The sequence below is a fragment of the Eubalaena glacialis genome, chromosome 3 (assembly GCF_028564815.1).
Source record: "Eubalaena glacialis isolate mEubGla1 chromosome 3, mEubGla1.1.hap2.+ XY, whole genome shotgun sequence".
Classification (NCBI taxonomy): Eukaryota; Metazoa; Chordata; class Mammalia; order Artiodactyla; family Balaenidae; genus Eubalaena; species Eubalaena glacialis.
Genome location: NC_083718.1, coordinates 86,348,951 through 86,372,498, shown reverse-complemented (window position 1 = coordinate 86,372,498; position 23,548 = coordinate 86,348,951). Strand labels below are relative to the sequence as shown.

At 44.4% G+C, this 23,548-nt stretch overlaps 2 protein-coding genes and 1 pseudogene across 2 annotated transcripts; 2 read left to right on the top strand and 1 right to left on the bottom strand.

Moving 5' to 3' along the window:
* Positions 1-47: 47 nt before the first annotated feature.
* LOC133086866 (histone H2B type 2-E-like) lies at positions 48-5,407 on the bottom strand. Its single transcript, XM_061183566.1, has one exon. It carries the CDS (start codon positions 5,337-5,339, stop codon positions 4,959-4,961), a length of 381 nt encoding a protein of 126 aa, XP_061039549.1. The 5' UTR covers positions 5,340-5,407; the 3' UTR covers positions 48-4,958.
* A 223-nt stretch (positions 5,408-5,630) lies between these two features.
* Positions 5,631-6,192, top strand: LOC133086864 (histone H2A type 2-A). Its single transcript, XM_061183564.1, has one exon. It carries the CDS (start codon positions 5,690-5,692, stop codon positions 6,080-6,082), a length of 393 nt encoding a protein of 130 aa, XP_061039547.1. The 5' UTR covers positions 5,631-5,689; the 3' UTR covers positions 6,083-6,192.
* Positions 6,193-7,116: 924 nt separating this feature from the next.
* On the top strand, positions 7,117-7,669 carry LOC133086863 (histone H3-like; annotated as a pseudogene).
* Positions 7,670-23,548: the final 15,879 nt, after the last annotated feature.

Genomic DNA, 23,548 nt, shown 5'->3' with positions numbered 1-23,548 from the left:
ATTCAAACCTATAGAAAAGTTGAAAGAAACTGTACAATGACCAGCATTATCTTCATCTAGTTTCACCAATTGTTACTATTTGCTGCATTTGCATTTTCTGAACCATTTGAAAATCAGTTGTAAACATCTTGACATTTTTCCCTACTTAACATTTTTTTAAATTTTTATATAATTTTTGAAGGTTACTTTCCATTTACAGTTATTACAAAATATTGGCTATATTCACCGTGTTGTACAATACATCCTTGAGCCTATCTTACACCCAGTAGTTTGTACTTCCCACTCCCCCACCCCTAAATTGCCCCTCTCCCACTGGTAACCACTAGTTTGTTCTCTGTATCTGTGAGTCTGCTTCTTTTATGTTATATTTACTAGTTTGTTGTAATTTTTAGATTCTACATATAAGTGATATTATACAGTATCTTTCTCTGATTTATTTCACTTAGCATAATGCCCTCCAAGTCCATCCATGTTCCTGCAAATGGCAAAATTTCATTCTTTTCCCTACTTTATTTACATGTCTCTCTTAAAATTAAGGACATTCTCCTATATAACTACAGTACCATTATTACACCCCCAAAATTTAATATTGATTCAGTAATATTAACCAATATGCAATCCATATTCAAATTTCTCCAATTGTCAAAAAAATATCCTTTAAAGCAGCGGTCCCCAACCGTTTTGGCACCAGGGACCGATTTTGTGGAAGACAATTTTACACAGACGGGCGTGGGGGGCGGTAATGCGAGCAATGGGGAGCGGCAGTTGAAGCTTCCCTCGCTCGCCCGCCGCTCACCTCCTGCTGTGCGGCCCGGTTCCCAACAAGCCGTGGACCCCCACCGGTCTGCTGCCCGGGGGTTGGGGACCCCTGCTATAAAGGTGTTGCATTAATTTCCTACGGCTGCTGTAACAAATAACTATAAACTTGGTGGCTTAAAACACAAATTTATTCTCTTAAAGTTCTGGAGATCAGAAGCACAAAAATCAGTTTCACCAGGTGGGTCTCAAAACTGCTCTCTCCAAAGGTTCTAGGGGAGAATCCTTTTCCATGCATTTTCCAGGTTCTAGAGAGGCATTTCTTGGTTCATGATTCCTGCCTCCATTCTCAAAGCCAGCATCGTACCATCTTCAAATCTCTCTCTGCTTCCATCACCTTCTTCCTCCCTTGGCTTTTTTTTGCCTCTCATGAGGACACTGGTGATTACATTTGGGTCCACCCAAATAATCCAGCATAATCTCCCTATCTCAAAATCACACCAGGAAAGTCCCCTTTGACATTTAAGGTAATATTCACAGATTCTAGGGATTTAGATGTGGACATATTTAGGAGCCCTATTCAGCCTACCCCCGCTGTTGACTACTGTTATAGGTTGAATTGTGTCCCCTCAAAAGATATGTTGAAGTCTAACTCCCCAGTGCCTTAGAATGTGGCCTTATTTGAAAATAGGGTCTTTGTAGATGTAATCAAGTTAAAATAAGGTCATTAGGGTGGGTTCTAATCCAGTATGACAGGTGTCCTTATAATAAAATATAGAAATGCACAGGAAGAAAATTGAGACAAATGTCAGGGTTTGTCGTAAACCAAATAATACCTGGGGCTACCAGAAGCTGAAAGACAAGGAAGGATCCTGGCCAAGAGCCTTCAGAGAGACAGGGGCCTGCCAACACATTGACTTTAGACTTCTAGCCTCCAGAAATGATGACAGAATAAATTTCCGTTGTTTTAAGCCACTCAGTTTGTGGGACTTTGTTATGGCAGCCCTAAGAAACTAAAATTTTTAATAATAGAATTACTTAATTTTTAAATAAAATTTCAGATTTTTAAAAATCCTAGACTGTCCTTCATTTTAATGGCAATATTAATCTTTGGCCCTGGTCAAATATTGATTTTAAAACTTGGACATTTAGTCCAAATGTGTAGTTGGAGCACCTCTATTTTTCCTTATCTACCCTATTTGGTCTCTTTGAGACCTTCCAAGATAAAAGGTCTATCATCTTTCCTTTTATTCTGGGAAATTATTATTTCTCAAATATTTCAAGATCCAAGTAGGGCTCTGAGGCTGGCTGAACTCCATGAGTGGCTCAGCTTTCCAATTCTTCCTCTCAGCAGTTGCCCTCCTGTTGTCTACAATCATTCTTGCCTTCACACCCACATAACACTACATTCTGCTGCAGCCTCTTGAAAGCAAAGAAGATTCTTTACCGAAAGATAAGAGCAATCTACATTCCCAGTAGTTCAATTTCTGAAATGTTGTGCTGATTAGATTGGTCTAGATTCCTGAGCTAATCAGTGTGGGAAGTGGTTGGGACTACATTTAAACCAATCATGCCAACACTAAGAACTGTAGATAAGATCTGTTTTCTGGGAAACACATGTGGCAATGGTTCTCAAACTTGACTGCTCATTAGAGTCACCTGGGGAACTTTTAAAAAATTCCAAGTGATGACTGTGTCCCAAATCACTTAAATCAGAATTTCTGGGGATGGCACCCAGACATCAGTATTTCTAAAAGTTCTCCAGGTACCTATGGGCAGTCAAGTTTGAGCTCCACCTACATAAGGGATTAGGTGAGTTCCTTAATGAAAATCAGCATAAAATTAGAAAAACAGAATAAGAAAAATACTACATAGTCAATAACATACATTATAGGGCTATCAACTACTAAGTTATACTACATAAACACATACGAAATCAAATCTCAAAGAATACGTTAAGGAAACATATAAGGAGAAATAAAGTCTAGAAGAATAAGGTGATAGCCTTCATCCCCACTGCTGTGTTTAGAGTGTGGACAAAGAATGTCGCCTGCCATTTCAGTAAGCAAAAGATGTTGTGGCCAAAAAGCCCTCAGCCACTGCAGCCACCCCTGACGGTGCACCCTGAGGAGATTCAGGATGGAGAAAAACAAAATAATGGCCCTACATAGTTAAGGTGCATATCAAAGAAATGGTTTCAATAAGCCCAAACTCTTGTATCTTTCTATACCTAGGAAAGCACTAAAATCATTAACTTGAGATGTCTGTTTTTGTGATTAGCAGTAATCTTTTGATGTTCGACTATATGTTTGGTTATTTTTTTCATCAAAAACTCCTATATATCCTGGCTCCTCCCATACCTCTTTGGAACAGTCCCTTGGATCTGAGAGGCTGTATCCCAGGCTTAAGTCCTCAGCTAAGTCCACCGAATAAAACATACTTATCAATTTTTAGGTTGTGCACTTTTTTTAAAAGCAGGTTCGTGTTCTCTTCGCTGAGCCCTAGATGCATCTCTCACACTGCCAACTCCATTTATCGAGTTGAATGTTGAATGTCAACTCCATATATTGAAGGTTCTCAATCTTAAATCAGAATTCTGGATCTCCCTTCAATGCCCCAATCTATCCCTCCTCCCAGTATTCAATCCTAATCAACAGCACCACTGTTTACGCAGTTGCTCAGGCTAAAAATCTAGGGGTTTTGCTCCTATCCACAGTACTACCTCCAAAATATAATCTTAATCACAACATTTCTCACCATCTCCATTATTATCACTGTTCTCCAATCCAGCATGTCTAGACCACCCAGTGGTTCTCACACTTTAGCATGCATCAGAATCACCCAGAGGGCTCGTTAACACAAACTATTAGGGTCTGAAGATTCTGCCTTTAAATAAACTCTCAGGTAATGCTAATACTGCTGGTCTGGAGAAGAGACTTTAATTAAGAGTCACTGCTCTAGGGACTTCCTTGGTGGCACAGTGGTTAAGAATCTGCCTGCCAATGCAGGGGACGCGGGTTTGAGCCCTGGTCCAGGAAGATCCCACATGCTGCAGAGCAACTAAGCCCATGTGCCACAACTACTGGGCCTGCGCTCTAGAGCCTGTGAGCCACAACAACTGAGGCTGCGTGCCACAACTACTAAAGCCCACGTGCCTAGAACCTGTGCTCCGCAACAAGAGAAGCCACCGTAAAGAGTCACTGCTCTAGCCTGCAACACTGTAATAGCCCTCCTAATTGGTTCCCTTGCTTCTACTATGGATAATCTAGGATCTATGATTCACCATAGCAACCAGTGATCTACTTTAAGGTTAATGAGGTCCTGTTATCCATGTCCCTACAGAAAGCAATCCAAGGGTTCCCAAAGCACCGACACTAACCTCTGAAGCCAGTCTCCTTTGCATTCCCAGCTACATTGGGGCTTTCTGCTCCTCGAACATTTCAAATATTTTCCTGCTTCGGAAATTATGCATATCTTATTTCCATTGTATGGACATGTCTTTTAAATTGGGTAAGCTTTTCTAAGAGGTAATTCTCTGGGGAGAACACTATCACCGAGTATTAGGCAAGTTTTATGTGATTTGACCTAAGATGAGGCAGACAGAAACCACCAGAAGAATGGTTAATTCCTAGGTATCAAAAGCAAGCTCCAGTTTCCCTATTGGGGAATCTACACATAAACTGGGTACGCAGGTGCTTGTGAATGCAAGATACACGAACGCAAGGAATTTGTTAGCACCAAGTGAAAGTTGAGTTATCCCTTTTTTGTAAACAACACCGACCACACAATACAAAAAATTAAGTACCACCACTGTTTACCACTTGGGAACACCAGATGGTCGCACCTTTGATATTCGAACTTTATCTTGCATACATAAGTTCATAAAAAGCAACATCATTGAAACAGACAGTTTCAAGAGTTCTGACAAAACACAGCACATCTATACCGCATTAGGTTCTCCCAAACTAGGTAAAAATACTCCGTCACTTATCTGAAAGAAATGGCTGTGTTCGTACTTAACGACTGTGAACGCTCTTAACCTTAACTAGGTGAGAAAAACAAACAGCAGAGCAGAGCTACAAAAAACCCGTGTAAAACAACATGACAGCTTCTTTCACTGAGAGAGTGGGTGGCTCTGAAAAGAGCCTTTGTAAAGTCAAGCGGCTCGGCGCCTCGTGCGAGCGCCGCATCCCGGCAGGAACTCACTTGGAGCTGGTGTACTTGGTGACCGCCTTAGTGCCCTCGGACACGGCGTGCTTGGCCAGCTCGCCGGGCAGCAGCAGGCGCACGGCCGTCTGGATCTCCCGGGACGTGATGGTCGAGCGCTTGTTGTAATGCGCCAGGCGCGACGCTTCGCCCGCGATGCGCTCGAAGATGTCGTTGACGAACGAGTTCATAATGCCCATGGCCTTGGACGAGATGCCGGTGTCCGGGTGCACTTGCTTCAGCACTTTGTACACGTAGATGGAATAGCTCTCCTTGCGGCTGCGCTTGCGCTTCCTGCCGTCCTTCTTCTGGGCTTTGGTGACAGCTTTCTTCGAGCCCTTCTTGGACGCCGGAGCGGATTTTGCCGGTTCAGGCATAACGGCAAGCACGCGCTACAGAGACCACCACGAACGCAAACACAACAGCCGCACCAAGGCTACCGGAAGCGACTCGGTACTTATAGAGGCTGTACGCAAATTAAGGTTCGGATTACGCCGCGTTGCGATTCGCGAGTTTTCAGTGGCTCTCTTGCGAGGGGGACGAGGTTATGTAAATGAGTGGATTCTGGTTGAGCTATCCTATTGGTCATCAGGACAAAGCTGTGTTGTAGCCAATCAAATTGCTCCGTAGACCATCGCCGTTCTGCCTATAAAAGGGTGAAGCGGCGCTGTTGGGGACGATTTTGTTAGTCATTAAACGGGAGCAGTTTGCAGTGCCTGTGGTCGTCATGTCTGGTCGTGGCAAACAGGGAGGCAAGACTCGCGCCAAGGCCAAGTCGCGGTCGTCCCGTGCAGGTCTGCAGTTTCCGGTGGGGCGAGTGCACCGCCTGCTGCGCAAAGGCAACTACGCCGAGCGGGTGGGGGCCGGCGCGCCCGTGTACATGGCGGCAGTTCTTGAGTACCTGACCGCCGAAATCCTGGAGCTAGCGGGCAACGCGGCCCGAGACAACAAGAAGACGCGCATCATTCCTCGTCACCTACAGCTGGCCATTCGTAACGACGAGGAGCTGAACAAGCTGTTGGGCAAAGTTACCATCGCCCAGGGCGGCGTTTTGCCGAACATCCAGGCTGTGTTGCTCCCCAAGAAGACGGAGAGCCACCACAAGGCAAAGGGCAAGTGAGGCCGGTCTCGGGAAGCCCTCCCAAGCCCCCTACTCGAAGGGGCACCTCTGAAATCAAAGGCTCTTTTCAGAGCCACCCACTTTTTCAAATAAAAAGAGTTGTTCTAACACCTAGTTTGCTCAATTTCATTCTTCTCAGTAGTAGACGTGCGGCCCAGGGGTACAGAGGGGGAGGGAGTGCCATTCGCCCATCCTCTGGAATCTTTGAGTACCTTACCGGTGTTTTGCTTGAGGGGGGGGGTGACGGGTTGTAAATCCGGGAGGTTAATTAACTCAGGTGAAGGTGGTAAGCCTCTTAGGCGCCAGGGTCGACTCAGTTCTAAGTACTCCGTCAGGCGACCCGCGATGCCTTAACTCGGAGTCGCATGCCTAGTGAGCAACTCTATAGTTGTTCCCCAGGCCTTTGCCCAACACTAGAGGTCCAGTACAACGGGGACGTTCCCTCTCACACACGTACACGCCCCGTTCACCTCAGTCGGTTAGGGGAGCGGACAGTTTTCGGGAGTGTGGTGGACCTGGAGTTTGGCTTAAGTGAGTCGACTGTCTCAAACGGGGAAAAAAAGGCGGCTTGCGGCGGAGATACAGGTCCCCACTTAGGCTTTCGGAGGCGGAATCTTGCGCCCGGAGGGGGGCGCAGATAACTTTCCGATCCGAAAAGCACCGAAAGGCGGAAACAAAACAAAACCAAAAACCACACAACGATCCGTCATGCCAACTAAGCTAGGGGGCTCTGAGAAGGCAACAAGGCGTTCCGCGGGCGGCGGGGCCAAACAGAAGGTTGAGGTTCAATTCGGGAGCTAGAAACCGTAGAAAGAGGGTTTCGCGGGTAGCGCGTTCCAAGGGAGCGAAGGGCTGAGGAGGAACACTCTGACACAGTTGCGCTCAAAACTGACTCTCACCCTGAAAGAAAGGAAAAACAAGGCAGGGAAAACTGTTGGCAAACTGGAAAGTAGAAAGGGAGGCGGGTGGGCGGGGGTGGGTGGGGATACTGCCCAAGCCAATCAGTGGCGCTAGGGCCGATGACGTCACAGCCAATGGACAGCCAGCGCGGGACTTTCAATTATTGTCCCGCCCAATCGGGAAAAGACTGTGCCTATAAAGGCCGCTGCGGCGGGCTGGATCCCGGTTTCTCTCCTTGAGCAGCGTTGCGCCGGTGAGCTCGTGTCTCGTTTCGCTATGGCCCGTACAAAGCAGACTGCCCGCAAGTCGACCGGTGGCAAGGCCCCGCGGAAGCAGCTGGCCACCAAGGCGGCCCGCAAGAGCGCGCCGGCCACCGGCGGCGTCAAGAAGCCGCACCGCTACCGGCCGGGCACCGTGGCCCTGCGCGAGATCCGGCGCTACCAGAAGTCGACCGAGCTGCTGATCCGCAAGCTGCCCTTCCAGCGGCTGGTGCGCGAGATCGCGCAGGACTTCAAGACCGACCTGCGCTTCCAGAGCTCGGCCGTGATGGCGCTGCAGGAGGCGAGCGAGGCCTACCTGGTGGGGCTGTTTGAAGACACGAACCTGTGCGCTATCCACGCCAAGCGCGTGACCATCATGCCCAAAGACATCCAGCTGGCCCGCCGCATCCGCGGGGAGCGGGCTTAAGAAGTGTGCGCTCGGCTCGAGGTTCCATCATATCCAAAGGCTCTTTTCAGAGCCATCCACAACTGCACTTGGAAGAAGCTGTGCCACTTGTCCGTGCTCTCCCGGCGGACCCTCGCATACCCCGGGAGGAGAGGCCGTTAGAGCGGGCAGAGCGTTAGGCTCCAACAGATAGGCTAAAGAAAGGCCAGGTATCCGGCCTAGTCCCCTGCTTGCTGGCCGCCTTCCGGGGTGTCAAGATCTGAGTGAGTTTGGTCAGTCGGCTTCTCTGGACTGGCGAGGTTGCCGCTGCGTTCTTGCGCGCGGCCAGGGCGCCCAGTTTCGCTTCTTGGAGGCGGCCACGGGTCCTCCCGTAGGGTCGGGCTCTTCTAGGGCGTCTTCGTACTCGACCGTGGCCCAGAATTGTAATCTGTCCCGGGAGAGTGGGAGGGGGCTGGGGGTGGGGGTGGGGGTGTGGGAGGTTAGACCAGGCGGAGTCACTAGGGGACGCTCAGGATTCGCGGGCTTGAGCGCGCGGGGGCTGGCCTTCAGGCAGTTGAGAGCCGCGCGCAGATCTGACCTCCTCACCCCCGCCGGAAAGGGCCCCGCCCCGCGTGGCTCTCCGGCTCCGGAGGGAAATCGCCACCTCGGTCGGTCCCGCCCCGTTTCTGCCGGGGAAAATGAGGGATTCCTGCAACCTGGCTGCGTGTTGGATGTCGGTAATGCCCGGGCGTCATTCCTCAGCGAAGAATTTAGCGGAGGCCATTCATGCCCTTCCTCCCCCCTCTCTTTCTCAAAACTCCCGCGCGGACCTGAACGATTTCGCCTGTTATTTTAAGCCCTTGACATTCTCACTTTCCTCAGCTTTGCTCCATTTCTTTCAAATGCCAACCCCACTCAGACAAGTACCGGTAGCTCTGTGCAGGAATAGACCAGAGGACAAGGAAGGATCAGGTGTCTGCGGCATGGCATTCAATTCAGACAGTCGGGTGGGTTTGACCGGCCTGAGCCCAAAGGAGCAGCTGTGGGGAAGAGGATGGACGGCCGGGAGCTCAAGGGCCGCCATAACCTAGGCCACTCCCCGGGGACTCGGTCTTGTCGGTATTGTTCTCGGCTCCACGGCAGGAGACTGATTCTTCCTGGAAGACATCCCGAGAGGCATAGGCGTGAGGTCTGTGTAGTTATATGAGAAGTTATCCAGGTCAAGGCGCTCAGAGTTCAAGCTGTGGGAGGCACTGAATCAATGGAAGGCAGAACAGACCCTGCTCCTCTCCCTTGCACCCATTTGCTGGCCCCAGGATCTGTAAGGGCAGAGATTTGACGTTGTCTCAGAGGGGCAGTTCCTGCACCAGATGAGAGCAGAAGTCTAAGGTCTCTTACTGTCTTTTAGGAATGAACCTGTTCAACTGGGGGAGTGGGACAGTATCTTGTAGAGCCCACACCACACAAGACTCAGGAGCTACTATGTGGGTCTCAGATGACATCTCTTTTTAACCTTGATCATTGCTTGTTTGTACCTGGAAGAGGCCAGAGTTTGTGTTTTTGTTGTCTCAGCACAGTTGATAGATAAAAGCATTACCAGAGATGGGTGAGAATTCACTGAGGGGAATAGAAACTGAAGTAGACATACTTTGGAAAACTTTTTTGCCCTTTGCAAGGAGTGTGGGGAAAAAAAGAAGAGCAATGTGGACTGCAGCTTCTCCTGACAGTGGGTCCCCAGTTTGCAGCCCCAGGCTCACAGAGATTTTCAGAATAGGCCCTGTTATGGGCTGAATTGTGCCCCCCAACAATTCATATGTTGAAGCCCTAATTCCTTGTACCTCAGAATGTGACTGTATTTGGGGATAGGACCTCTAAATAGGCAATTAAGTTTAAAATGGGGTCATTAAGATGGACCCTAAATGAGTCGTGTTCTTATAAGAAGAGGCAATCAGGACACAGACAACACAGAGGGATATCCATGTGAGGACACAATGAGAAGGCAGCCATCTGCAAGCCAAAGAGACAGGTCTCAGAAGAAATCCAACCTGCCGACATCTTGATCTTGGACTTCTAGCCTCTTGAACTGTGAGAAAATAAAATTAGTTGTTTAAGCCACGCAGTCTGTGGTATTTTGTTATGGCTGCCCTAGAAAACTAATACAGACCCAGGGTCTCATTCCCTGCTCAGACCAACACTGCAAGATGGGATCCTCAGGATCTATACTCTGTGAGATATAAGCAGAAGCAGCAGTGACTCAGGGCTGTGCAGGGTTGGCACATTTGCACCCAGCATCTCATCCACTGAAGTTTGTTTTCAAAGAGGCAGCCTGAAGTTCTCAGACAGTGAGTGACTTTCCAGCATGTCTGAGCCGTTAGTGGCTCAGCAGACCCCTGAGCACATAGATTTCCATGTCAGGGCTCTTCCTCCCCAGGATCATACTCCCTGAAGGGATACTACATCAGATTTAAAAGCAGATATCTAAGATCTCCCTGTGGCCCTGAAATTTGCAGTCAGCCTGGGCATCTGTCATGGCTAAGGCAGGTCAGGCGTTCCTAGCTTAGCAGGAATGTCTATATCCTGCCTTCACCCCCTCCTCATTTTTCTACCCACCTCTGTCCTCCTGCCACAGCAGTGGATTGCTCACTCACCAAACTCAATGCTTGCAAGGTGTGGAAGGATAATGATGAAAGAAAGCAGAGAGGGAGGAGCACTGGTCTCTTGCTGGTGGAACAGGGGAGGCCCTCCCTGGTTGGTCTTTCCTGGTTTCCTGTCAAAGGTGAGCCCCTTAAGGGCAGGGCCTTGTCTGCATCATTGATCCCTCTTCCAGGGCTGCTACACAGCCGGGCTCTGGGCCTCAACCATGGAAGTGTTCTCTACTCAACTGACAGCCCCCTGCCCTCACATGGGGCCAAGAAACAACAGGCAGTGGAAACAGGTGTGTACACACTCACTTTCTGAGGAAGTGGGCCTGTCTGACCCAATCCCTCTCACCCAGTGGAGAGTCAGGCCTTGGCAAGACACTGCTGCCTCACCCATCAGCAGCTGTTTGGGGGATTTGCCCCACAAGGCCAAGAAAACAGAATCTGGTTCTCACTGTGAGCCTGTTCTGGGAGGAGTGAGGAGTTCTCCAGTGCCTTCAGGGCTTCCCAAACTGCCACAGGCATTTTAGCTTTGACACCTTTGGGGTAATAGGACAAAGATGATATTCCTGCCACTGTTCTGTGAAGGTCAAACTTCCTAGGCCTAATAGAAAACTTCTGGAATGTCTTCATTGGTTTGAAAACCTAGGGTGAAGTAGTACCCAATTTTTTTAATGTCAATATCAAAATTTAATTATTTTAGGTACTTAAGTAATTTTCCTCTTTCAGATTACAAAAAAGAAAATCAAGCAAAAAGAAATTCACGTTCTTTTTAAAAGTTTTATCATGTCCAGCCTGTTTCCAGAAAAAGTTGGTCATGGAACTGGATTGTTTATTGGACTTTGTGTCCTTTAATCAGAGCTGTTGGTGGCCTCAGTTAAGGCAGTGGCTAGGAGTGGACAGAGATACAGTGATGGACTTGAGGGAATTGTAGAAAGTAAATTTGATAAGATTTGGTGATTTAGGTATTTGGAGAATGCAAGAGAGGAAGGAGCCTCTCCTTGGCTTGAGAAGCTAGGAGATAATGGTAGTTTTTCACTAAGGTGGAGAATGTAGGGAGAAGAAATTGCTTTTGGAACCAAGAAGCTGCATAAAGGCCCTTCCAACATTGAAGTTGAGATTCCTGTTATCCATCTAGGACACATTCACTAAGAGTTAGGAATATTAATTTAAACAGCAAAGGGGCTCAGCTGGAGCTACTTTGGGGGAAGCCCTTAGCAGATAGATAAGGGTAACAGAAGGCAAGGAATGAGATGAGATCTACCCAGGGGTCAAGGAGAAGAGAAGAGGACTGAGGCAGGCATCCTGGGCAAGCAGGACCAGTGGTGGGGCTGGTGGATGAAGAGAACACCAAGAGGCAGAAGGAGAGCTGGAAAGAGAAGAGGGCCACCAGGAGAAAGTGTCCCAAGGGGCAACTGTGGTCATCATAGGGACATATTGTACACTGAAGTTCAGAAATAACAACTACTTATGCATTAAGCTCAGTCACTTCTGACTATGCTTTATATTTTGTATCTCTTTTAATCACCATGACAACCCTGCAAGGCAAGTAGCTGTTTTATCATCCTCATTTTAGACTGGGAAGCTTTGAGTATTTTGCCCAAGCTCTCACAGCTAGTGAGTGCCAGGGCCAGGGATTCTGACCAAATTGCTGGGACTCCAAAGTTCATATTAAGCAGAAAACACCAAGTAAAGGGCACATACTGGAAGCTGGGAGGGGAAATGACAGGAGGTGCCTGATTGAACACAGGGTTGAGGGCCTCATTGCTTCAGTGGACTCTCTTCCTCCTGCTTACCCAGAAACCCTGGCTTCTGAATCCTCACTCAAAAGGACCCAGTATCCAGGCCCCTCCCAGCTCTCAGGGAACTCTCAGGAATTTGCAGGCCAACAGCAGGTCTGGAAGGAATTTCCTGCAGGTTGGCTCCAAAAGAGGGCAGAAGGTAGCTTCCCTGGGCTGTAACCCTTGCCCACAGATGGCTAAAGCCAACCATTAGCCAGCTTCTGGTGACCTTTGCTGAGGGCAGAGTTCACCACTAGTGACCTGCTTAATAGGATCAGTGCTTGAAGGGAGGTGCTTTAGAGAGGGGTTCATATTTGTGGTAGACTGAATAACAGCCCCCCATTTACATGCCTGCATCCTAATCCCTGGAATCTCTGAATATGTTACCTTATATGGCAAAAAGGACTTTGCCAATGTGATTAAATTAAGGACCTTGAGGCAGGGAGATTATCCTGGATTATCTGGGTGGGCCCTAAATGTAATCACAACAGACCTTATTAGAGGGAGGCACGAGGCTCAGTGGGGAGAAGGTGATGTAATGACAGAAGCAGGGATGGGGTGATGAGGCCAGGAGCCAAGAAATGCCAGCAACCTCTAGAAGCTAGAAGAGACAAGGAGTGGATTCTCCCCACAGAGCCTCCAGAAGGAATCAGTCTTTCTGGCACTTGATTTTAGCCCCTTAAGATTCATTTTTGGCTTCTGACCTCCAGAACTACAAGAGAATAAATTTGTGTTGTTTTAAGCCACTAAATCTGTGGTAATTTGTTAAAGCAGGAATGGGAAACTAATACACCATCCTGTATTCATGAAAGACACTAGGTTCTTTTTATTTGTGGGAAGGGAGATTTGAGTGTGATAAGAAGCAGAGTATACAGTGTACTTGGAGGAAAGGTGGGAGGGAGGGAAAGGAGATGGCAGTGGAGAAGAAAAGGCCTCAAGAATGGGAGACTTGGTACTCCACAGCTATCAGACTGGCCCCTTCATGAGCCCCTTGACCTGCTCAACCCAGAGTTCCTCAGGGCATCTCCATCTTCGCAAGTGGCACTGAGGGCCTCTAGACACTGGTTGACCTCTCCCAGCCATGGACGTCTGTAGGGCTCCCTGAGGCCATACCAGGGCAGGAAGAACCCAGATTGACTCCGCTGTGGTCTGCAGCAGTGGCAAACTCTTCTTGCTCTTCAGGACAGCTCACACCCAAACTGCTGCAAGGATGCTGTGTTCATTTCCTTAGGGCTGCTATAGCAAATTACCACAAACTTGCTAGCTTAAAACAACAGAAATTTATTCTCTCACAGTTCTGGAGATCAGTAGTCTGAAATCAAAGTATCAGCAGGGCCATGCTCTCTCCAGAGCTTCTAGGGGAGAATCCTTCCTTGCCTCTTTCAGCTTCCAGTGTCTCCTGGCGTTCCTTGGCTTCTGGGAGCATCACTCCAATTTCTGCCTTTGTCTTCGCATGACCTTCTTTCCTGAATCTCTGTGTCCAACTCTCCCTCTCCTTTCACTTATCCCACCCTCAATCCAGGATGATTTCATCTCAAGACTCTTAGTTACATCTGCAAAGACCATATTTCCAAATAAAATCACATTCTGAGCTTCCGGGTAGACATGAATTTTGGGGGGAGGACACTATTCAACCCACCACGGATGTTGAGCCCTGAGCCCCTAGGGCCCTCTGGAAGCAGGCCCAGACTTCCCCTGGTTTCCCTCTGTCTAGGTGCCCATGAACTCTCCACCTCCAAAAGGCCATCTGTCAGTCACTTGCACCTGAGTATTAAAACTAAGAGCAACAGCTTTGCATTTTTACTAATGCTTTCTGTGCCCATGAGTGTGGAGGCTAGAGGAGAGGCTGTATCTCCACTTGGGGAAGTCCAGGCTTCAGGGGCAGTGCAGGGAAATGTCTTTGGCCCTTGGTTAGATGCCTCTGGTAATCATGAGACAGCCTGAACTGTCTGGGCAATAGTAGAATGTTCCCGGATTCATTTGTCTGGGAAAAGCTGGAAGAGAAAAGATATGGAGCTAGAATAGGAGTTCAATGTCTCAGTTTCAGTATCTGTAAAATAGTGACAATAAATGTAGACACCTCATAGGATTACCATAGGGATAAAATGAGATAAATACAAGTAATGCAAAATACTTAGAGCAGAGTTTCAACATGGCAATAAATTAATAATTATTAGTCAATTTAATTAACAGTATGATAAACACTAATTGATACAAGTCCTAAATCTTTCCTTTGGGAACATTACAATCATGTTGTAGAAAGAAAGACTAATACATAGGAAACAATTGGTACATTATTTAATCTCTAGATGATTAGCATCTTGAGATTCTGCTAGACTGTGGCCCAGACATTAAGAATACTTGGGTTCCTGAGTGCCTTATGAATCACAAAAGCCATTCACTTATGTCCTCTCATTTGATTCCACAAGAACCCAGGAAAGGAAGAAGAGGTTTGTTTCCCTGTCTTACAGTTAAGAAAATTTCTGGTGAAGATGAGACACCTGGATACGTGGGTCACCCAGCTAAAAAGTAGCCAGGATGGAATTTGAGCCTAAGTTTTGTGTTTTAAAATCTTAAAATTTGTATGGAGACACAAAAGACTCCAAATAGCCAAAGCAGTCTTGAGGGAAAAAAACAGAGCTGGAGGAATCAGACTCCCTGACTTCAGACTATACTACAAAGCTACAGTAATCAAGACAATACAGTACTGGAACAAAAAAAGAAATATAGATCAATGGAACAGGATAGAAAGCCCAGAGATAAACCCACGCACCTATGGTCAACTAATCTATGACAAAGGAGGCAACGATATACAATGGAGAAAAGACAGTCTCTTCAATAAGTGGTGCTAGGAAAACTGGACAGCTACATGTAAAAGAATGAAATTAGAACACTCCCTAACACCATACACAAAAATAAACTCAAAATGGATTAGAGACCTAAATGTAAGACTGGACACTATAAAACTCTTAGAGGAAAACATAGGAAGAACACTCTTTGACATAAATCACAGCAAGATCTTTTTTGAACCACCTCCTAGAGTAATGGAAATAAAAACAAAAATAAACAAATGGGACCTAATGAAACTTAAAAGCTTTTGCAAAGCAAAGGAAACTACAAACAAGACCAAAAGACAACCCTCAGAATGGGAGAAAATATTTGCAAACGAATCAACGGACAAAGGATTAATCTCCAAAATATATAAACAGCTCATGCAGCTCAATATTAAAAAAAAAAAAAACCCAATCCAAAAATGGGCAGAAGACCTAAATAGACATTTCTCCAAAGAAGACATACAGATGGCCAAGAAGCACATGAAAAGCTGCTCAACAGCACTAATAATTAGAGAAATGCAAATCAAAACTACAGTGAGGTATCACCTCACACCAGTTAGAATGGGCAGCATCAGAAAATCTACAAACAACAAATGCTGGAGAGGGTGTGGAGAAAAGGGACCCCTCTTGCACTGTTGGTGGAAATGTAAATTGATACAGCCACTATGGAGAACAGTATGGAGGTCCCTTAAAAAACTAAAAATAGAATTACCATATGACCCAGCAATCCCACTACTGGTCATATACCCAGAGAAAACCATAATTCAAAAAGACACATGCACCCCAATGTTCATTGCAGCTCTATTTACAATAGCCAGGACATGGAAGCAACCTAAGTGTCCATCAACAGATGAATGGATAAAGAAGATGTGGCACATATATACAATGGAATATTACTCAGCCATAAAAAGGAACGAAATTGAGTTATTTGTAGTGAGGTGGATGGACCTAGAGACTGTCATACAGAGTGAAGTAAATCAGAAAGAGAAAAACAAATATCGTATATTAACGCATATATGTGGAACCTAGAAAAATCATACAGATGAACCAGCTTGCAGGGCAGAAATAGAGACACAGATGTAGAGAACAAATGTATGGACACCAAGGGGGGGAAAGTGGTGGTGGTGGTGGGGGTGTGATGAATTAGGAGAATTCAAAAAAAAAAAAAAAGAAAGAAAGAAAATGAACTAAGCAAAGAAGCAGGTTTTGAAAATATTATTCATGAGTTTGCTTCCATTAAAGCCAGGGGGGAAAAAAAGTTTTGTGTTTTACTTTTTTTTTTTTGGTATTAGAGTCAGTGTTTCAAGGAAAAGTGATATACACAATAGATACAAATAACATCAATACATGTACTGTAGGGGAGGAAAACTAATTTTCCCTCTGACCTTTTGAATTTTTAGGTGAGACCCCCATAATAAAAAGAGAAATTAACAAGAAAAAAGCAAACAGAAGTTTACTAACATGTATACCTCATGTATACATGGTAGATACTCAGGAAAAAAATGAGTAACACACCGAGGTGGCTTAGAATTCAGACTTAAATATCTTTCTTAATAGGGAAAGGGGACAGGGGATACAAGCCTCTTAGGGGAGAATAAATGACTTTGAGGAGAAATGAATAGGCCCTAGAAGAATAGATGGGAGGTATGATAGTTTGTGACAAAGTTTGTCTGAGTGTGGTCTCGACTTCTGGTCTCCTATCCTGTGAAGAGTCAATGTTCCCTGGTCAGTGAAACTCTCCAGGGAGGGCATTTATGACAATTGAGTTCCTTTGGAGAATCTGTCCTTAAGCAGATAAGGGGAGTTCAAAGAAAGTCTGTCCCTGCATTTCCTGTTTTTCAAGTGCCTACAGCTCAAAATGATCAATATGCCAAAGTGGCATATTCTGGGATGGCATGTTCTATGACCCTTTCAGTACAGTAGAACAGACCTCTCCTGACCTCAACCCCCAGTAAGAAACACATTTTACATGGCCTCCTAGTCACATTCGCAAAAGAATATAAATTGCAACAGGTTTCACAAAATGATACTTACTATTTGTGATATACTCTGATATTTTCTCTTCTCTTCTTCTCAAAAAAAGGGAGAAAAATGTGCTCTCTATCAAGTAAATCGATTTCATAACCTACTAATGAGTTACAACCTATAGTTAGAAAAACACTGGCTAGAGGAAACTACAAAGAATAAAGTAAAAATCATCTTACTTATTCTTTAAAGTCAATATTTCTCTGAACATGCCTTCTGAATCTTTCTGTTCTTGCACACATAACCTGATGCCTGTCTTTATGGGGAGGTGATACCCACATGAATAGCAAAAGTGGAAGGCCTATTGCGGTGGATGATAAAGAGAGGGCAGGTTGAGCTCTGTGGGAGCTGAGAGGGAAAGGTCAATTCCAGCTGAACAAACAAGGGAACCCTTCCTGTAGGAGGTGATATTTGAGGTGGGTTCTCAGGAATATTTAGGATTTGAGATATGTTTAGATTGGGGGCTAAGGAAGGTGGTGTAACCCAGGCAGAAGGGAGAGTGAAAACAAAGAAGAATTGTTGGACCACAGGTAGCATGGACAAAGGGCAGTAATGAGAAATGAGCTTTTCATACTGGGGACATCAGAGACCAGTTTTAGGGGCCTCAAATGCCAAACTATGGAGTGGCTAGGTTTTACTCCATAAACGATGTTGGGAAAAGTCTATAAGTAAGCAATACACAGAAAAGCAAACACAGAAGCTATCAAACTCATGTAGAGATGCTTGAACTCATTAATAATCAAAGAAATGAAAATGAAAGCAAAGATGAGATATCACTCTACACCAGATAGTCTGGCCAAACTTAGAAAGTTGGATGACCCAAGCGTTGACCTGGAAGTGGTCTCATGGGAGTCCTGACGCCTTGGTGTTGGAAGTCTGAGCCTACCATTCTGGAGGGGAGCCTGGTACTACTTCATTCAATAAAGAATAAATAGACCCTAGTAATGAGAGTTCTCAACCAAAAGATATTATTACATAGGTCCATAAGGGAAATGCACAATGATGTTTATTTATAACAGCATGTTTGTGATGATGGGGAACTGGAGCAAACGTGGATGTCCGTCAGCGGGAGAGTGGGGGGTAAAATGTGGTGTTTGCACATCTTGAAGCTCAATGCAGCACTTCAGTCAACAGAGTGCATGTTCACATCACAACATGGATAGCAAAAGAGAGATGCAGGTTTTTTGTGGGAGTTGAGAGGGAAAGGCCAATTTTTAACATATACGTTAGAAAGGGGGAAAGTAAAAAATAGAATAAAATATAAAACACAATATCACTTACATGCATTCTGAGAAAGTAGACATTTTCTAGGACTGAGAAAGTAAAAAATCTGTTCTGCCATTCATCAGGCTGCAATGAACGTCAAAGAATTAATCAAAGAATTAGCAGGAAACACAAGTCCCAAGGACATGCTGTAGCTACAAAGAGTCAGAATCCCCTTCTTTGAGGGACCACTGCTTTCTTATTCACTGAGAAACTTTGTTCTCTTAAAAATCATAGATTATCAGAACTTTTGCTGTGTGAAATCATATCAGTAAGAATGAAATATCCCCCTCCTGCCCAGAGGACCTAAGTCACTCTGACACAGAGAAGCAGCCTTGGTTTTCAACCCAGGTACAAAACTTCAAACAAGAGATTTCTAAACACAACATTCCACCTTTATCTAAACTTTGTAGTTTCCAAGGAAACAGGACCCTGAATGCACCTGAAAGCCTAGTTCTGATGTCCATCCTTTCACACAGCCCTGCTTTGCTTTAAGCCCATCAAAACTCTATAGTTTATCCTTCCCCACAGCTTACAATAACTCTATGTTTTTCTTTTGTTGGTGAGACACCTCACAGTTTTTGGTGTGTGCTCTCCCTCCTTGAAAACAAGTCAATAAACTGGGCTTGTTAGACTAAGTCTAACAGCTAACTTTTTTTTTCCCTTAGAGTTGATATAACTTACTTCAGCATTCCTAAATTGTTGATTATTTCTAATATTGTTAACTGCTATAAATGCTGCATCAACATCTTGCTTTGACATTAGTGGTGTAGTATAGTGACTAAAAGGAGACTGAATTTTTATCTTGGCTTGGTCACTTGGCTGATAGGATATGATTCTTGCTGATATGACTGTGTGACTATAGGCACATTACTTAACCTCTCTGTGGTTCCATCTCTACATCTGTAGAATGGAAATAATAATACTACCTACCTATGGGGTTATTGTGAGGATAAAATGACTTAATACATGTAAAGTGTTTAAAACATTGTCTGGTACCAAAGAAGAGTATATAAGCAATAGGAACAGAAAAAGCATATGCCATTCTAGTTTAACTTTGCATCTATTTAGTTAGTAGTAAAGTATGTTCTGCAGCTTTTTAAAATGTTTGTTTTGAAATAATAATAGATCCACAGGAAGTTGCAAAAATAGTAGAATCCCATGTACCCTTCACTCAGCTTCCCCCAATGGTGACATGATTTAGAGTTGTAGTACAATATCAAAACCAGGATAATGACATTGGTACATTACCATTAACTAGTCTACAGACCTGAATTACTTTTCACAGTTTCTTTAAACTGCATTCATATGTGCGTGTGTGCATGTAATCCTGTGCAATTTTATTCCATGTATAAATTCTTCTAACCACCACCACAATCAAGATACAGACCTGTTCAATCACCTCAAAAGAACTCCGCAATTTACTCCCAACCACCTCCTACCTCACCCCCACCCCCTGGAAACCACTAATCTGTTCATCTCAGTAGCTTTGCTATTTCAAGAATGCCACATAAGTGGAAAATATAGTATGCGAGGATAATTATTTTTAATGCATAGAAAGCAATACACTTTTTGCAGGAACACAAAGAAGCGAAATTAGAATGATTGTCTGAAAGGGAGCAAATAATGAACATAAAAAGGAATAATAAATAAGAACAGGGGAAATGGTTCTATTAAATGCATGCAGCAAATATAGTAAGAGATCCTCAGATTGTTTGTGATTTGCAAATTTTAGAAAAAAATTTTGAGTAAAATTCAGGAGCATCAATTTATCCTGCAAGTCTCAGTCAGGATAAAGATTTAAAGGTCAGAATAATCCTCCCAAAATACTGCTCCTGACTTGCTCAGTAACCCACACCAACTCTCCCAGGCACGTTCTACACATTGTCTTCTCCACCCGATTTTGTTTCGCTCCGTGACCCAGTCTCCCAGCCTGGCTGAGGACCAAATCTGTAGCCGAAGCCTCATCAGTGAAGTTGACCAGTCAGGAAAATCACTTCAGAGAATACCTTCTTTAAAGTGGATGTTCACAATTTAAAGTGATTGTTTTTTTCACAGGATTGGGACTAGTGGAGTCCCAGCCCCAGAACTGTAGGTCAGCTCATAAATCCCAAGGACTTTTGGAGTGTGTTGTTGTTGTTACTACTGTTTAGGTTATATTATTGAAGATTTTAAAAACTGTTTTTCACAATTAACTAAAACAAGTTAAGGATCTGCTGTGTGCCAGGCACTAGGATAGGTATCTGAAATACATTATTTTCACCAAAAATATTATCACATCACTCGGGCTTCTTTTATGGTCAATAATCCCACACTGCCCAAATAACTTACTTCTGCTGACAGTGTTTTTAAGTGCACATTGATCAAAAATTCAAATGATATTGAAAGATGTAAGGAAAAAGTAAAAGCCTCCTTCTGGACTAACCAAATTCCTCTCCTGATGAGTAGCCACTATTATTAGCTTTTTTTTTTTTTTTTTTTTTTTAAATAAATTTATTTATTTATTTATTTATTTTTGGCTGTGTTGGGTCTTCGTTTATGTGCGAGGGCTTTCTCTAGTTGCGGCGAGCGGGGGCCACTCTTCATCGCGGTGCGCGGGCCTCTCGCTATCGCGGCCTCTCTTGCTGCGGAGCACAGGCTCCAGACGCGCAGGCTCAGTAGTTGTGGCTCACGGGCTTAGTTGCTCCGCGGCGTGTGGGATCTTCCCAGACCAGGGCTTGAACCCGTGTCCCCTGCATTGGCAGGCAGATTCTCAACCACTGCGCCACCAGGGAAGCCCTATTATTAGCTTTAATATGTGAAATTCCAGAAAAATGTTGTACCTCTTTACCAGTGCAGACACACCAATACATACACACATATCCTTTTTTACTTATACCAAAAGGATCCTACCACTTTCTTTTCACCTGCTAATAGATATCTAAGTAGTTTCTATGTGTTTATTATTAAAAATAATACTGCTTTCTCTTAATTCCAGCTAATAAAGGAGAAGTGCTAGAATATTATTTTGCAGTCCCTAGTGATTTAAAGGATCTAAGTATTAAGCAACAATAGGTGTTGTTATCACAAAAAAAGAAGCAATTAGCCATTATGTCCCCTGATATGAAAATATATATATATATATATATATATATATGGCACTATCTATGAAGTAGTCTTGCCAGGGAGTGGAAAAGTGAACCTAAATCTAATCAAGCCTCTGATCCAACTACTAACTTACAGGAAATACAGAGACAGAAGATCATGATAAACTACATCAGGAAGTAATTGGCAAAATCAGAATTGGGAAAACTCTACAGGAAAAACAACCCAGTTTCTTCAACAAAGAAATTACAAGAAATAAAGAGATGGATGGGAAACATACATTAGAGTTGAAAGGCATCAACCAACCACTATGTGTAGATTTATTTGGATTCAGATTCAGATAAAGTACTTTTAAAAGATATAAATTAGATTAGATAGGTAGATTAAAATTAAAAATTTGAGCACTAACTGGATATTTGACAAATTAAGGAACTGTTGTTAATTATTTTAGACATGATTTGGTACTATGGTCCTTATCTTTTAGAGACACATAAGGAAATTTTTATGGATTAAATAATATGGTGCCTGGGATCTGCTTCAAAATGACACAGGATGGATGGCCTTGAGTTGATAATTGGTTTGAGCTGATAATTGACCTTGAGTTGACAATTGTTGAAGTTGGATAAGGGGTACATTGGCATCTGTTTGTGTATATGTTTTAATTTCTCAATTATCAAGAATTAAAAATACGTTTTTTTAAAAGCTGCTATTTACAATCCCTGCACAAATATCTTAGAGTGATTTGCTAGGGGATTTTGTTTTGTATTCGTATATGAAAAGAGAATTTTGATAGTTATTGTGAAGTTACCCACTAAAAAGTTTGCACCAAATTCTTCTCTCACCACTAGTGTATGAGAATACCTCATTTCTCTAGCCCAGCCAGCTCTGGGTATTGGCAAACCTTTGCATTTGGCCAATTATGAATCTCACAGTCCCCCTCAGGACCTCATGGTCCCCTCAGAGCATGATGGTGGCTGGCATCAGCCTGGATGGCCTGATGAAGCCATTTCCACATTAAGGGAAGCCACTGAAACGAATGGACACTCTTTCGAGGGTCAAGGTGTCATCTGCAGCAGAGGTTGCTTGAACGGATACAGATGTTTCCACAGTCACGCTGGCCCAGAAGCTAATCAGGTTCTTTAAAGTCCGTTTCCATATGTCTGGGCTAATCCCTCAAGGTCTGGCTCTACCTGCCTACCTCCTCACCCTCTAAATACTACCCATACTAAATTTCTTGCAGTTCCTCCTATCTCCCTGAGCTTGCTCTCTTTCACTCTCCTTCAAGTCCTTCTTCAGAGAGGCCCTCCTTACCCCATCGGTGTTAAGTTAGGCCTCCCTCCATTACACTCTCTGTATCTGTACTTCTCCCATCTTAACACGTGTCACATTTTATTATAGTCACTTGTATAATATCTATCTTCCCTTCTAGCCACTAAAAGGCCAGGAAGGCAGAAGCCACTCTGTTCCGTTTAACCTTAAACCAGATTGCCTGCTATCTAACAGATACTCAATAAATCACTGAATGAAAGAATGACTTAATTATATCATACCTAACAATGCTCAGGAGTCAGAGGAGTGGTCCTAGAGAGCCTTTCTTACAGAACTTAATAATAATAATAGATACTTAATAATTATTTATTAAATTAGCAGATACAGATTTTCAATCACCCGTATTAAATGAATGATTAAACCTATTCTCCCAAGCCACAGGGACAGTCTTCCAGTTAAGGGTCAGTGTCTGAAACCTGAACAGAGCTGCCCCTCAGGCTTCCTCCCTGTGCCTCAACCACTGATTAGCCATATTGTGAGTTATGTTAGCCTCCCTTTTAAAGGAGCGGAGCTCCCCAGACCATGCTGTGAGACCAAATATGGTATAAGAACTGCTGATAGTTTTACATTTTTTACTCTCATTTTTTTCTTTTGAAGGCCAAACTGAGTCAGCGAGGTAGGCCACCGTCTGTGCTTTAGACGACTACTCTGGCCACAGGACATAAAATGGATTAGAGACGTTCTGAGCCTCAGAGAACAGAAGTGAAACCCTAATACTTTCTCCCACTTGAATAGAATAAGTATTTGTGTATATGGCTCATCCACCATCTGAGTTCCTTCCCAATTGAAGGCAGAAAGTTTAATGTGCTCATCCGTGGAACCAACACGACACAAAGTTGGAATGCATTAAAAAGTGGAGGAAGGGGACTTCCCTGGCGGTCCAGTGGTTAAGACTCCACGCTTCCACTGCAGGGGGCGCGGGTTCAATCCCTGGTCGGGGAACTAAGATCCCTCATGCCATGTGGG